Genomic DNA, 12,663 nt, shown 5'->3' with positions numbered 1-12,663 from the left:
CTTCTCTTCTTCTCTCGTCTTCTCTTCTTCTCTCGTCTTCTCTTCTTCTCTCGTCTTCTCTTCTTCTCTCGTCTTCTCTTCTTCTCTCGTCTTCTCTTCTTCCCTCGTCTTCTCTTCTTCTCTCGTCTTCTCTTCTTCTCTCGTCTTCTCTTCTTCTCTCGTCTTCTCTTCTTCTCCTCTTCTCCTTCTCTCGTCTTCTCCTCTTCTCCTTCTCTCGTCTTCTCTTCTTCTCCTCTTCTCCTTCTCTCGTCTTCTCCTCTTCTCTCTCTCTCGCCTTCTCCTTCTCTCGTCTTCTCTCCTTCTCTCGTCTTCTCTCCTTCTCTCGTCTTCTCTCCTTCTCTCGTCTTCTCTCCTTCTCTCGTCTTCTCTCCTTCTCTCGTCTTCTCTCCTTCTCTCGTCTTCTCTCCTTCTCTCGTCTTCTCTCCTTCTCTCGTCTTCTCTCCTTCTCTCGTCTTCTCTCCTTCTCTCGTCTTCTCTTCTTCTCTCGTCTTCTCTTCTTCTCTCCTTCTCTCTCTCTCCATTTACTTGTCAGTGTATCTTCTCTCCTTCCTCTCCTTTATCCAATTTCCCTTCTTTCCTTTCCCTTTTGTATCTCTTCCTCCTTCTCTCTCTCCTCTCATTCTCTTCACTTCTTGTTCTCTCTTCCTTTTCTTCTTTCTCTTCTCTTCCTCTTCTTCTCCTTCTCTCCTTCTCTCCTTCTCCTTTTCTACTTCTCTCGTGTTCTCTTCTTCTTCTCTTCTACTTCTCTTGTCTTCTCCTTTTCTTCGTCTTCTCCTTCTCATCTTCTCTTCTTCTCCTCTTCTCTTCTTCTCCTCTTCTCCTTCTCTCGTCTTCTCTTCTTCTCCTCTTCTCCTTCTCTCCTCTTCTCTTCTTCTCCTCTTCTCTTCTTCTCTTCTTCTCCTCTTCTCCTTCTCTCGTCTTCTCTTCTTCTCCTCTTCTCCTTCTCTCGTCTTCTCTTCTTCTCCTCTTCTCCTTCTCTCGTCTTCTCTTCTTCTCCTCTTCTCCTTCTCTCGTCTTCTCTTCTTCTCCTCTTCTCCTTCTCTCGTCTTCTCTTCTTCTCCTCTTCTCCTTCTCTCGTCTTCTCGTCTTCTCTTCTTCTCCTCTTCTTCTTCTCCTCTTCTCCTTCTCTCGTCTTCTCTTCTTCTCCTTCTCTCGTCTTCTCTTCTTCTCCTTCTCTCGCCTTCTCCTTCTCTCGCCTTTTCCTTCTCTCGCCTTTTCCTTCTCTCGCCTTCTCTTTCTCTCGCCTTCTCTTTCTCTCGCCTTCTCCTTCTCTCGCCTTCTCCTTCTCTCGCCTTCTCCTTCTCTCGCCTTCTCCTTCTCTCGCCTTCTCCTTCTCTCGTCTTCTCCTTCTCTCGTCTTCTCTTCTTCTCTCGTCTTCTCTTCTTCTCTCGTCTTCTCTTCTTCTCCTCTTCTACTTCTCTTGTCTTCTCCTCTTCTCCTCTTCTCCTTCTCTCGTCTTCTCTTCTTCTCCTCTTCTCCTTCTCTCGTCTTCTCGTCTTCTCTTCTTCTCCTCTTCTCCTTCTCTCGTCTTCTCTTCTTCTCTCGTCTTCTCTTCTTCTCTCGTCTTCTCTTCTTCTCTCGTCTTCTCTTCTTCTCCTCTTCTACTTCTCTTGTCTTCTCCTCTTCTCCTCTTCTCCTTCTCTCGTCTTCTCTTCTTCTCCTCTTCTTCTATTCTTCTCCTTCTCTCGTCGTCTTCTCTTCTTCTCCTCTTCTCCTTCTCTCGTCTTCTTCTCTTCTTCTCCTCTTCTCCTTCTCTCGTCTTCTTCTCTTCTTCTCTTCCCCTTCTCTCGTCTTCTTCTGTTCTTCTCTTCTCCTTCTCTCGTCTTCTTCTGTTCTTCTCTTCTCCTTCTCTCGTCTTCTTCTGTTCTTCTCTTCTCCTTCTCTCGTCTTCTTCTCTTCTTCTCCTCTTCTCCTTCTCTCGTCTTCTCTTCTCCTTCTCTCGTCTTCTCTTCTTCTCCTCTTCTCCTTCTCTCGTCTTCTCTTCTTCTCCTTCTCTCGTCTTCTCTTCTTCTCCTCTTCTCCTTCTCTCGTCTTCTCCTCTTCTCCTCTTCTCCTTCTCTCGTCTTCTCTTCTTCTCCTCTTCTCCTTTTCTTCTCCTCTTCTCCTTCTCTCGTCTTCTCGTCTTCTCCTTCTCTCGTCTTCTCTTCTTCTCCTCTTCTCCTTCTCTCGTCTTCTCCTCTTCTCCTTCTCTCGTCTTCTCCTTCTCTCGTCTTCTCCTTCTCTCGTCTTCTCCTTCTCTCGTCTTCTCCTTCTCTCGTCTTCTCTCCTTCTCTCGTCTTCTCTCCTTCTCTCGTCTTCTCTCCTTCTCTCGTCTTCTCTCGTTCTCTCGTTCTCTCGTCTTCTCTCGTCTTCTCCTTCTTTCGTCTTCTCCTTCTCTCGTCTTCTCTTCTTCTCTCGTCTTCTCCTTCTCGTCTTCTCCTTCTCGTCTTCTCTCGTCTTCTCTTCTTCTCTCGTCTTCTCTTCTTCTCTCGTCTTCTCTTCTTCTCTCGTCTTCTCTTCTTCTCTCGTCTTCTCTTCTTCTCTCGTCTTCTCTTCTTCTCCTCTTCTCCTTCTCTCGTCTTCTTCTCCTCCTCTCCTTCTCTCGTCTTCTTCTCCTCCTCCTCTTCTCCTTCTCTCGTCTTCTTCTCCTTCTCTCGTCTTCTTCTCCTCTTCTCCTTCTCTCGTCTTCTTCTCCTCTTCTCCTTCTCGTCTTCTTCTCGTCTTCTTCTCCTCTTCTCCTTCTCGTCTCCTCTTCTCCTTCTCGTCTCCTCTTCTCCTTCTCGTCTCCTCTTCTCCTTCTCGTCTCCTCTTCTCCTTCTCGTCTCCTCTTCTCCTTCTCGTCTCCTCTTCTCCTTCTCGTCTTCTCTTCTCCTTCTCGTCTTCTCTTCTCCTTCTCGTCTTCTCTTCTCCTTCTCGTCTTCTTCTTTCTCCTCCCTCTCTTTCTCTTTCTGTCTCTCAACCTCATCATTTATTTTATGACGATGAAGATCACTTGGTTTTGTTGGGTTCCTATCTAGTCTTGACTATTCGGCTCCTTGGTGGTGATTGGCTCTCTCTCTCTCTATAGGACGATAAAGGACACACCCCTGCGGATGTTGTTCCCGATCCCATCGATATGCCATTGGAAATGGCTGATGCTGCCGCTGTTGCCAAAGAAATCAAACAGGTTCTGCTGGACGCCGTGCCCCTCCTGCGGGATCTCTCCACATTCGTCCTCCCCAAGCAAGATGGCGCCCTCAGGAACACACTGCGCCGGTCAGCTGGGCTGAAGCTGGGAGACCGAGTGCTGATTGCCGGGCAGAAGGTATCGTCCTCTATGAGGCCGCCATGTTTGGATGTTCATTTTTGTCCAAAAGATGCAACAACTTTATTCTGTGGATAGATTTCAGCAGATTTTGTTACCGGCAATCATTCATTTCTTTGAATCAGTTTCTATAATTTGTTTTGTTTTTTTTTAAATATGTTTTTTAATTTGCTGCTTCAGAACTGTAGTTACTATGGAATCCACTTCCGGATTTCCAGATTTGACACATATCTGCACAATATGGATGAAAATTGGTGTATTTTCTCGTGTGTAGTTCAGGGGTCTCCAAATTTTATAAATGAAAAGAGCCAGTTTACTGTCCTTCAAACTTTAGGAGGGCCGGACTGTAGCCAGTGAAAGACAAAAATGTCCTGGCATTAGTGGAAATAAACAATGCCATATCATTGGTGTCAGTGGGAGGAATAGTGCCATATCATTGGTGTCAGTGGGAGGAATAGTGCCACATCATTGGTGTCAGTGGGAGGAATAGCGCCCCCACCATTGGTGTCAGTGGGAGGAATAGCGCCCCCACCATTGGTGTCAGTGGGAGGAATAGCGCCCCCACCATTGGTGTCAGTGGGAGGAATAGTGCCCCCACCATTGGTGTCAGTGGGAGGAATAGCGCCCCCACCATTGGTGTCAGTGGGAGGAATAGCGCCCCCACCATTGGTGTCAGTGGGAGGAATAGCGCCCCCACCATTGGTGTCAGTGGGAGGAATAGCGCCCCCACCATTGGTGTCAGTGGGAGGAATAGCGCCCCCACCATTGATGTCAGGGGGAGGAGTAGTGCCCCATCATTGGTATCAGTGGGAGGAATAGTGCCCCATCATTGGTGTCAGTGGGAGGAATAGTGTCCCATCATTGGTATCAGTGGGAGGAATAGTGCCCCATCATTGGTGTCAGTGGGAGGAATAGTGCCCCATCATTGGTATCAGTAGGAGGAATAGTGCCTCATCATTGGTGTCAGTGGGAGGAATAGTGCCACATCATTGGTGTCAGTAGGAGGAATAGTGTCCCATCATGGGTGTCAGTAGGAGGAATAGTGCCCCATCATTGGTGTCAGTGGGAGGAATAGTGCCCCATCATTGGTGTCAGTAGGAGGAATAGTGCCCCATCATTGGTGTCAGTGGGAGGAATAGTGCTCCATCATTGCTGTCAGTGGGAGGAATAGTGCCCCATCATTGGTGTCAGTGGGAGGAGTAGTGCCCCATCATTGGTGTCAGTGGGGGGAGTAGTGCCCCATCATTGGTATCAGTGGAGGAATAGTGCCCCATCATTGGTGTCAGTGGGAGGAATAGTGCCCCATCATTGGTGTCAGTGGGAGGAATAGTGCCCCATCATTGGTGTCAGTGGGAGGAATAGTGCTCCATCATTGGTGTCAGTGAGAGGAATAGTGCCCCATCATTGGTGTCAGTGGGAGGAATAGTGCCCCATCATTGGTGTCAGTGGGAGGAATAGTGCTCCATCATTGGTGTCAGTGAGAGGAATAGTGCCCCATCATTGGTGTCAGTGGGAGGAATAGTGCCCCATCATTGGTGTCAGTGGGAGGAATAGTGCCCCATCATTGGTGTCAGTGGGAGGAATAGTGCCCCCTCATTGGTGTCAGTGGGAGGAATAGTGCCCCATCATTGGTGTCAGTGGGAGGAATAGTGCCCCATCATTGGTGTCAGTGGGAGGAATAGCGTCCCATTGTTGCTGACAGTTGTGGGGAATAATGCCCCAAGGGCCAGGTAAAAGCAAGTAAAGGGCCACAGTTTGGAGACCACTGGTATAGTTCCTATATCATCACTGTGACCTGCTGGCCAATCTGCACATTTGTTTTTCTTGAAATGCCTCAAGCAGAAAAAGTAAAACACATATTGTGGCCTCTAGATGTCACTGATGATCTATGAAACCACATTAGAGGAAGTACGGCAATGTTCACCCTGGCTGTGGGGATGTTTGTCAGATCCTCACATCGAACGTTTCATTCATAGATTCCTGTGTGTATGCAGTCTGTGTTCTACAAGAAGTATGATCCTTGTGGCAGAGCCCACGTGTTGGCTGAACAGCACGGAAGAGGCGGCCTGCCTTGTGCCATGAAGGAGAGTCTCTGTCCTGACACCTTCACTCAGCTGCAGCTATTGAACTCTGTTAACGGGGTTTTGCTTACAGTATATGATAAGTAGGCAGCACAAAAACGTGAAACTAATGATAAAGCGCCACCTCCTGGCTAAAAATAAATGCATAATATTAAAGTGTAGTATTTAATTTTTTACCAGACAAAAAAAAAAGAGTAAATAATTTTTTCTGACCACAAATGAAGAAAACGTTATACATTCCCCTTCAGGGGTCTCTGTAACCAAAACCTTGGAATAAAGTGGGGAGGGGTTGGAACCCCATTAGGTGTTTAATGGCTGCCTGTGTCCCTGTTAATCCTCGGTCCTCACTGGTTATCGGATCTCCGATCCTCACAGACACAGTGAGTGAGGAATGGATTGATGATCACCGACTAGTTATCGGCTATCCCACCACCGGCACTGCCACTGATGTCATCCCTATCCTCACCACTGCCACTGATGTCATCCCTATCCCCACCACTGCCACTGATGTCATCCCTATCCCCACCACTGCCACTGATGTCATCCCTATCCCCACCACTGCCACTGATGTCATCCATATCCCCACCACTGCCAATGATGTTATCCATATCTCCACCACCACTGCCACTGATGTCATCCCTATCCCTGCCACTGATGTTATCCATATCCCCACCACTGTCACTGAGGTCATCTCTATACCCACCACTGCCATTATGGTCATCCCTAACCCCACCACCACCACTGCCACTGATGTCATCAATATCCCCACCACCACTGCCACTGATGTCATCCCTATCCCCACCACTTCCACTGTGGTTATCTCTATACCCACCACTGCCATTGTGGTCATCCTTATCCCCACCACCACTACTGCTACTGAGTCATCCCTATCCGCACCACTGCCACTGAGGTCATCCCTATCCTCACCACTGCCACTGAGGTCATCCCTATCCTCACCACTGCCACTGAGGTCATCCCTATCCTCACCACTGCCACTGAGGTCATCCCTATCCTCACCACTGCCACTGAGGTCATCTCTATCCCCACCACTACCACTGTGGTCATCTCTATCCCCACCACTGCCACTGTGGTCATCCTTATCCCCACCAGTGCCACTGATGTCATCCCTATCCCCACCACCACCAGTGCCACTGATGTCATCCCTATCCCCACCACCGCCAATGATGTAAGCCCTATCCCCACCACCACTGTCAGCCCTATCCCCACCACCACCGCCTGGTGGGGGAGGGGAGGGTGGGATCAGTCAGAGGCAGCAGTGGTGGTGGGGGGGGGGGGGGGTGATGGGCTCAGTGTCAGTCAATTCCCCCTCCTGCTTGCTCATTGTGTCTCTACCTGTGTCTGGCTTCCTTCTTGTGCCTCCAGTGACTCCTCCTCCTGACTTGGGGTCTCCTCGCAGAACGGAGAGAGCTCCTCCCCCTTCATTCTACTGGCTGTCAGCTGACTTTCCCCTCCAGTTTCTGCCTCGGCATCTGATTGGACTCTGCATCAATGAGCTGAGAGGATAGGCCGGCGGTCCAGTACGGCAGTGACGGCGAGTGCTCAGCCTCCCTCTCCCGACCCGACTCAATGCCTCCAACTAGAATAGGCGGGCAGTGGTCGGCCCCTCCCCACAGTGCTGGCAATTGCCCCCCCACCCCCACGCCCCAGTCCACCACTGCACTGCTTTAGACAAATTAAGCGGCCCCTGTGAGCGCACAAGGCCCCTGTGAACGATACGCCTTAGGCAACTGCCTCATATGCCTAATTAAAGGGCCGCCCCTGTTTTCTGGTATTAAAATGGTTAATTAAAAAAAAAAATGAAATCTTATTTACAAAAATGCCTCTTTGCTTTCCCATCCTGCACCTGCACTGTACCAGGCCCCCCCCCCCCCCCCCCGTGGTTCCGGCTGCTCTTCACATCCACCGATTGTCCTTCTGCTTTGCTTGCCGGGTGATTGATGTGTTTTCTCAAACCGGCAGCAATTAACATGTCAGCGGCTGACGCGCAGATTACAGCGCGATATTTCTGGTCTTTATCATCTCTTGCGGCAGATGATGCATAATCTGCTGAGGCAATTAAAGCCGGAGGATGATTGAGAGGAAATGAGCCGGTCCGGTAAATATTGTGCAGAGCGATTGTCATCTCTTGTAGAGGGCGATACCCTCTGGGGCTCAGCAGGGGGCACTGTTTTCTAAGAAGTGCATTTTTTTTTTTTTCGTTGGATCTTGCATGAGACCGGTCAGTATGCAGGCCACAGGCTGGTGTGTGACCCGGCTTTGTTTTGTGACTTACGAGGTGGGGGGGGGGGGACGTGTGCAGGGGTGGGTTGTCGCAAACATCCACCATTGATAATCGCCTAGTTTAGGGACATCGATGCCAAAAAAAAAAAAATGCCTCGGCGATGGTTTATAACAGGGGTGGGCAAACTTTTTGACTTGAGGGCCGCAATGGGTTCATATATTGGACCCGGGGGCCGGACCAAGAGTAGATGAATGATGTGTGTGTGTCATCCATAGTAAGTATAGTAATATTCCCCCATATAGTAATTCATCCCCCCTATAGTATTTCATCCCCCATATAGTAATTCATCCCCCATATAGTAATTCATCCCCCCTATAGTAATTCATCCCCCATATAGTAATTCATCCCCCATATAGTAATTCATCCCCCCTATAGTAATTCATCCCCCATATAGTAATTCATCCCCCCTATAGTAATTCATCCCCCCTATAGTAATTCATCCCCCCTATAGTAATTCATCCCCCATATAGTAATTCATCCCCCATATAGTAATTCATCCCCCCTATAGTAATTCATCCCCCATATAGTAATTCATCCCCCATATAGTAATTCATCCCCCATATAGTAATTCATCCCCCCTATAGTAATTCATCCCCCCTATAGTAATTCATCCCCCCTATAGTAATTCATCCCCCCTATAGTAATTCATGCCCCATATAGTAATTCATCCCCCCTATAGTAATTCATCCCCCATATAGTAATTCACCCCCCCTATAGTAATTCACCCCCCCTATAGTAATTCACCCCCCCTATAGTAATTCACGCCCCCTATAGTAATTCATCCCCCCTATAGTAATTCATCCCCCATATAGTAATTCATCCCCCATATAGTAATTCATCCCCCATATAGTAATTCATCCCCCATATAGTAATTCATCCCCCATAGTAATTCATCCCCCCTATAGTAATTCATCCCCCATATTAAGTCCCCAAGTCCCCCCTGTGTCAATTCACTTACCTTTGCTCCGCACGTTCCTCTCACCGTATTCCCGCGCCGTTCCGGTGTAGCATGAAAATCTGTCTCCTATGAGGATCTGTCCCCCTCGACGTATCTGCGCATGTGCCAGTTTCCGGCATTAGCAGCCGATCGGCGATCTCCGGCACATGCGCAGATACGTCGAGGAGGACAGATCCTCATAGGAGACAGATTTTCATGCTACACCGGTCTTCAGGGCGGACTGTGAGAGGAGCCTAGCGGGAGCCTAGCTCCGCGGGCCGGATTAAAAGGTCCGCCGGGCCGTAGTTTGCCCATTGCTGGTTTATAATGATTAATCAAAGGGCAGCACAGCGGCTAAATGGTTAGCCGCCTGGCATCACTGGGGTCATTGGTTCGAATCCCAACCACGGCACCACCTGCCTGGAGTTTGCATGTTCTCCCTGTGCCTGCGTGGGTTTCCACCGGGTACTCCGGTTTCCTCCCACACTCCAAAGACATGCTGGTAGTTGAATTATCTCCTGTCTAAATTGTCCCCAGTATGTGTATGTATGAATGTGAGTTAGGGACCTTATATTGTACGCTCCTCGGGGGCGGGGACTGATGTGAACGTACAATATATGTAAAGCGCGGAGTAAATTGACGGCGATATATAAGTACCTGAAATAAATAAATAAAGTGATCCTATATTTTATATTCTATATTATGAGAATACAGCGCTCAGCAGAAATGAGTCCACGCCTTTACAAAAAGTAAGATTTGAATCAATATCTTAATGGACACAAGAACGATCTCCACCATTGGGACGGATCGGAGTTTGATCGAACGTTTTGTTCGGCTCATTACATGGAAGGTTCATATTATTATTATTATTATACAGGATTTATGGCGCCAACAGTTTGCTCAGCGCTTTACAATATAACGGGAGACAATACAGATCAATACAGATCAATACAAGAGGGTTAGGAGGTCCCTGATCCTAGGAGCTTACAATCTAAGAGGGAGGGGCTGATCCTGGGAGCTTACAATCTAGGACTTCGATGACAAAATCTTCAATTTTCTCCAATATGTTGATGCGAAAATGAATCCACCCCCCCACAACAGGAACTCCTCCATCTAGTATTCTGTAGGACCTCCATGATTTGTAAGGACGGCACCGAGTCTTCTCGGAATTGACACGTTGGCCACATATTGCAACATCGATCTTTTTCCATTCTTCAAGAACGATCTCTTTTAGAGCCTGGATGCTGGATGGAGAGCGAGGCTCAGCTTGTCTCTTCAGAATCCCCCATAGGTGTTGGATTGGGTTCAGATCAGGAGACAGACTTGGCCACTGGATCACGGTCACCCGATTCTTCTTCAGAGATGCAACAGTGGCCTTAGATGTGAGTTTTGGATGATTGTCATGCTGGAAAAGTGCACGATGATCGAGGACACGGAGTGATGGGAGCATCTTCTCCTTCAATATAGAGCAATACATCTGTGAATTCATGACACCATCAATGAAATGCAGCTCCCCGACACCAGCAGCACTCATGCAGCCCCACAGAAGGACACTGCCACCACCATGTTTCACAGTAGGCACCATGGATTTTTCTTTGTACTCTTCACCTTTGTGACACCATACAGTTTTGAAGCCATCAGTTCCAGAAACCTTTATCTTGGTTGCATCACTCCAGAGTACAGAGTCCCAGTAGTCTTCTTTTTCAGCATGGGCCCTGGCAAATTCTAGGGGGGATTTTTTGGGCTTTAGGAGAGGCTTCCTTCGTGGACGACACCCATGCATGCCATTCCTCTGCAGTGTACGCCATATTGTGTCACGGGAAACAATCGCCCCAGTTTGGCTTTCTACTTCTTTAGCTAACCACAGTGAACTTGCACAGCGATTTTCTGCAACCCTTCTCATCAGAAGACGCTCCTGTCAAGGTGTTACCTTCCATGGACAGCCTGGACGTCTCTGTGAGATGGTTGCAGTTCCATCTTTGGTAATTTTTGTATCACTTTTGCTCCAGTATTATGACTGATAGGTAAAGCTTTGCTGATCTTCTTGTAGCCTTCACCTTTCTTGTGTAAAGAAATCATTTTCTTTCTCAGGCCTAGTGACATTTCTCTTCCATGTGGAGCCATCACTGACAGCATAAAATGGGCGGGGTTTTCTTTAACGCCTTTTTTTTTTTATCATTACCTGTCTGCTGGATGCCTGTTTAATGAATAGACTCACTTGGAGCTGAATTCTTGTTCATTATGATTTTGTTGTCTAAAATGTAGCTTTGCTTCTAAGACTGTCATTGGGGTGTGTTCATTTTTGTAACATGGTCTGGGATGAATTTGTTGGGAAAATTCCTTTTTTTAATGTGTGCCGCATCAACTCCTTGCTGTCTAAATGAGCTCAGACATCATGCCGCTGCTGCCACCACTTTTATGGCCGATAGATATTTTTTGCAAAAAAAAAAAAGGTTTTTTTTTTGGGCATCTCAGTGCTGCTGATTTCTCATAGCTGCTTTGCGTGTCACTTCCTGTCCACATGCACTCCAGGGATGGCTGCAGGACCTTTCTTGGGGCGGGTTTCCTGATTGGTGAAAAGAGTGGACTGTGCCTGCGTAATGTATGTTCGAAGTAGTCCTCGATCGGATTCCCTTTTGACAACCTAAAAGCACAGATGGGAGACGGGACCAAAGCGTTGTCACCCCATAACAGGAAGTGACAGAACAAGGACTTTCATGGCAGGATCACCAGAGATTGTGTTAGTTAAAGTTGCAGATTGAAAAATGTTTTAAATTGACCCCTCTAGTGATATAAAGATCTATATAGAGGAATCAGGACCTCCTTCCTCCTGCCGGTGACCCCTCTAGTGATAGGATCTATATAGAGGAATCAGGACCTCCTTCCTCCTGCCGGTGACCCCTCTAGTGATAGGATCTATATAGAGGAATCAGGACCTCCTTCCTCCTGCCGGTGACCCCTCTAGTGATAGGATCTATATAGAGGAATCAGGACCTCCTTCCTCCTGCTGGTGACCCCTCTAGTGATAGGATCTATATAGAGGAATCAGGACCTCCTTCCTCCCCCCGGTGACCCCTCTAGTGATAGGATCTATATAGAGGAATCGGGACCTCCTTCCTCCCCCCGGTGACCCCTCTAGTGATAGGATCTATATAGAGGAATCAGGACCTCCTTCCTCCCCCCGGTGACCCCTCTAGTGATATATCCATCTATCCATCCATCCATCCATGTCTCCAACCATCCATCCATCCATGTCTCCACCCATCCATGTCTCCATCCATCCATCCATGTCTCCATCCATCCATGTCTCCATCCATCCATCCATGTCTCCATCCATCCATGTCTCCATCCATCCATCCATGTCTCCATCCATCCATCCATCCATCCATGTCTCCATCCATCCATGTCTCCACCCATCCATGTCTCCACCCATCCATGTCACCATCCATCCATCCATGTCTCCACCCATCCATGTCTCCACCCATCCATGTCTCCATCCATCCATCCATGTCTCCATCCCTCCATCTATCCATCCATGTCTTCATCCATCCATGTCTCCAACCATCTATGTCTTCATCCATCCATCCATCCATGTCTCCAACCATCTATGTCTTCATCCATCCATCCATCCATGTCTCCAACCATCCATGTCTTCATCCATCCATCCATCCATGTCTCCAACCATCCATGTCTTCATCCATCCATCCATCCATCCATGTCTCCAACCATCCATGTCTTCATCCATTCATCCATGTCACCATGCTTTATTTTGTTGAGAAATCACTTTCAAAACACTCCTCTAGCATTTCTAGCTGCCGCCATCTTAAGTGAGATGATTCATGTAGCATTTACTTCCTGGAATCCATCTGCCCTTAGCTCAGACACCCTATGTGTCCACTGGACACAGCGGATGACCGATTGGTGTGCCTGCCGCCGCCCGTACCATGTGATCACTGAACAATCACGGCAGATCACATGACAATTGTACACCGTGAATTGCGTTCATTTGTGCCATCCATTGTGTACTATTGTGTTTGATCTCTCTGATTGGCCACACTGA

At 48.1% G+C, this 12,663-nt stretch overlaps 1 protein-coding gene and 1 pseudogene across 2 annotated transcripts in view; one reads left to right on the top strand and one right to left on the bottom strand.

The window, feature by feature from the left end:
- Window positions 1–2,647, bottom strand: LOC149435581 (uncharacterized; annotated as a pseudogene).
- Window positions 1–12,663, top strand: part of CLIP4 (CAP-Gly domain containing linker protein family member 4) — a 124,696-nt gene that overhangs the window by 41,821 nt on the left and 70,212 nt on the right. For both annotated transcript variants that reach the window (XM_089662518.1, XM_089662517.1), the window contains exon 6: window positions 3,047–3,283. In XM_089662518.1, the coding sequence (XP_089518644.1) occupies window positions 3,047–3,283 (237 nt within the window). The remainder of the gene's footprint in view (window positions 1–3,046; window positions 3,284–12,663) is intronic.

The sequence above is a fragment of the Staurois parvus genome, unplaced genomic scaffold (genome assembly GCF_062004578.1).
Source record: "Staurois parvus isolate SC_StPar_1 unplaced genomic scaffold, SC_StPar_1.0 ptg001487l, whole genome shotgun sequence".
NCBI classification, from domain to species: Eukaryota; Metazoa; Chordata; class Amphibia; order Anura; family Ranidae; genus Staurois; species Staurois parvus.
This window is presented reverse-complemented; position numbering and strand designations above follow the sequence as displayed.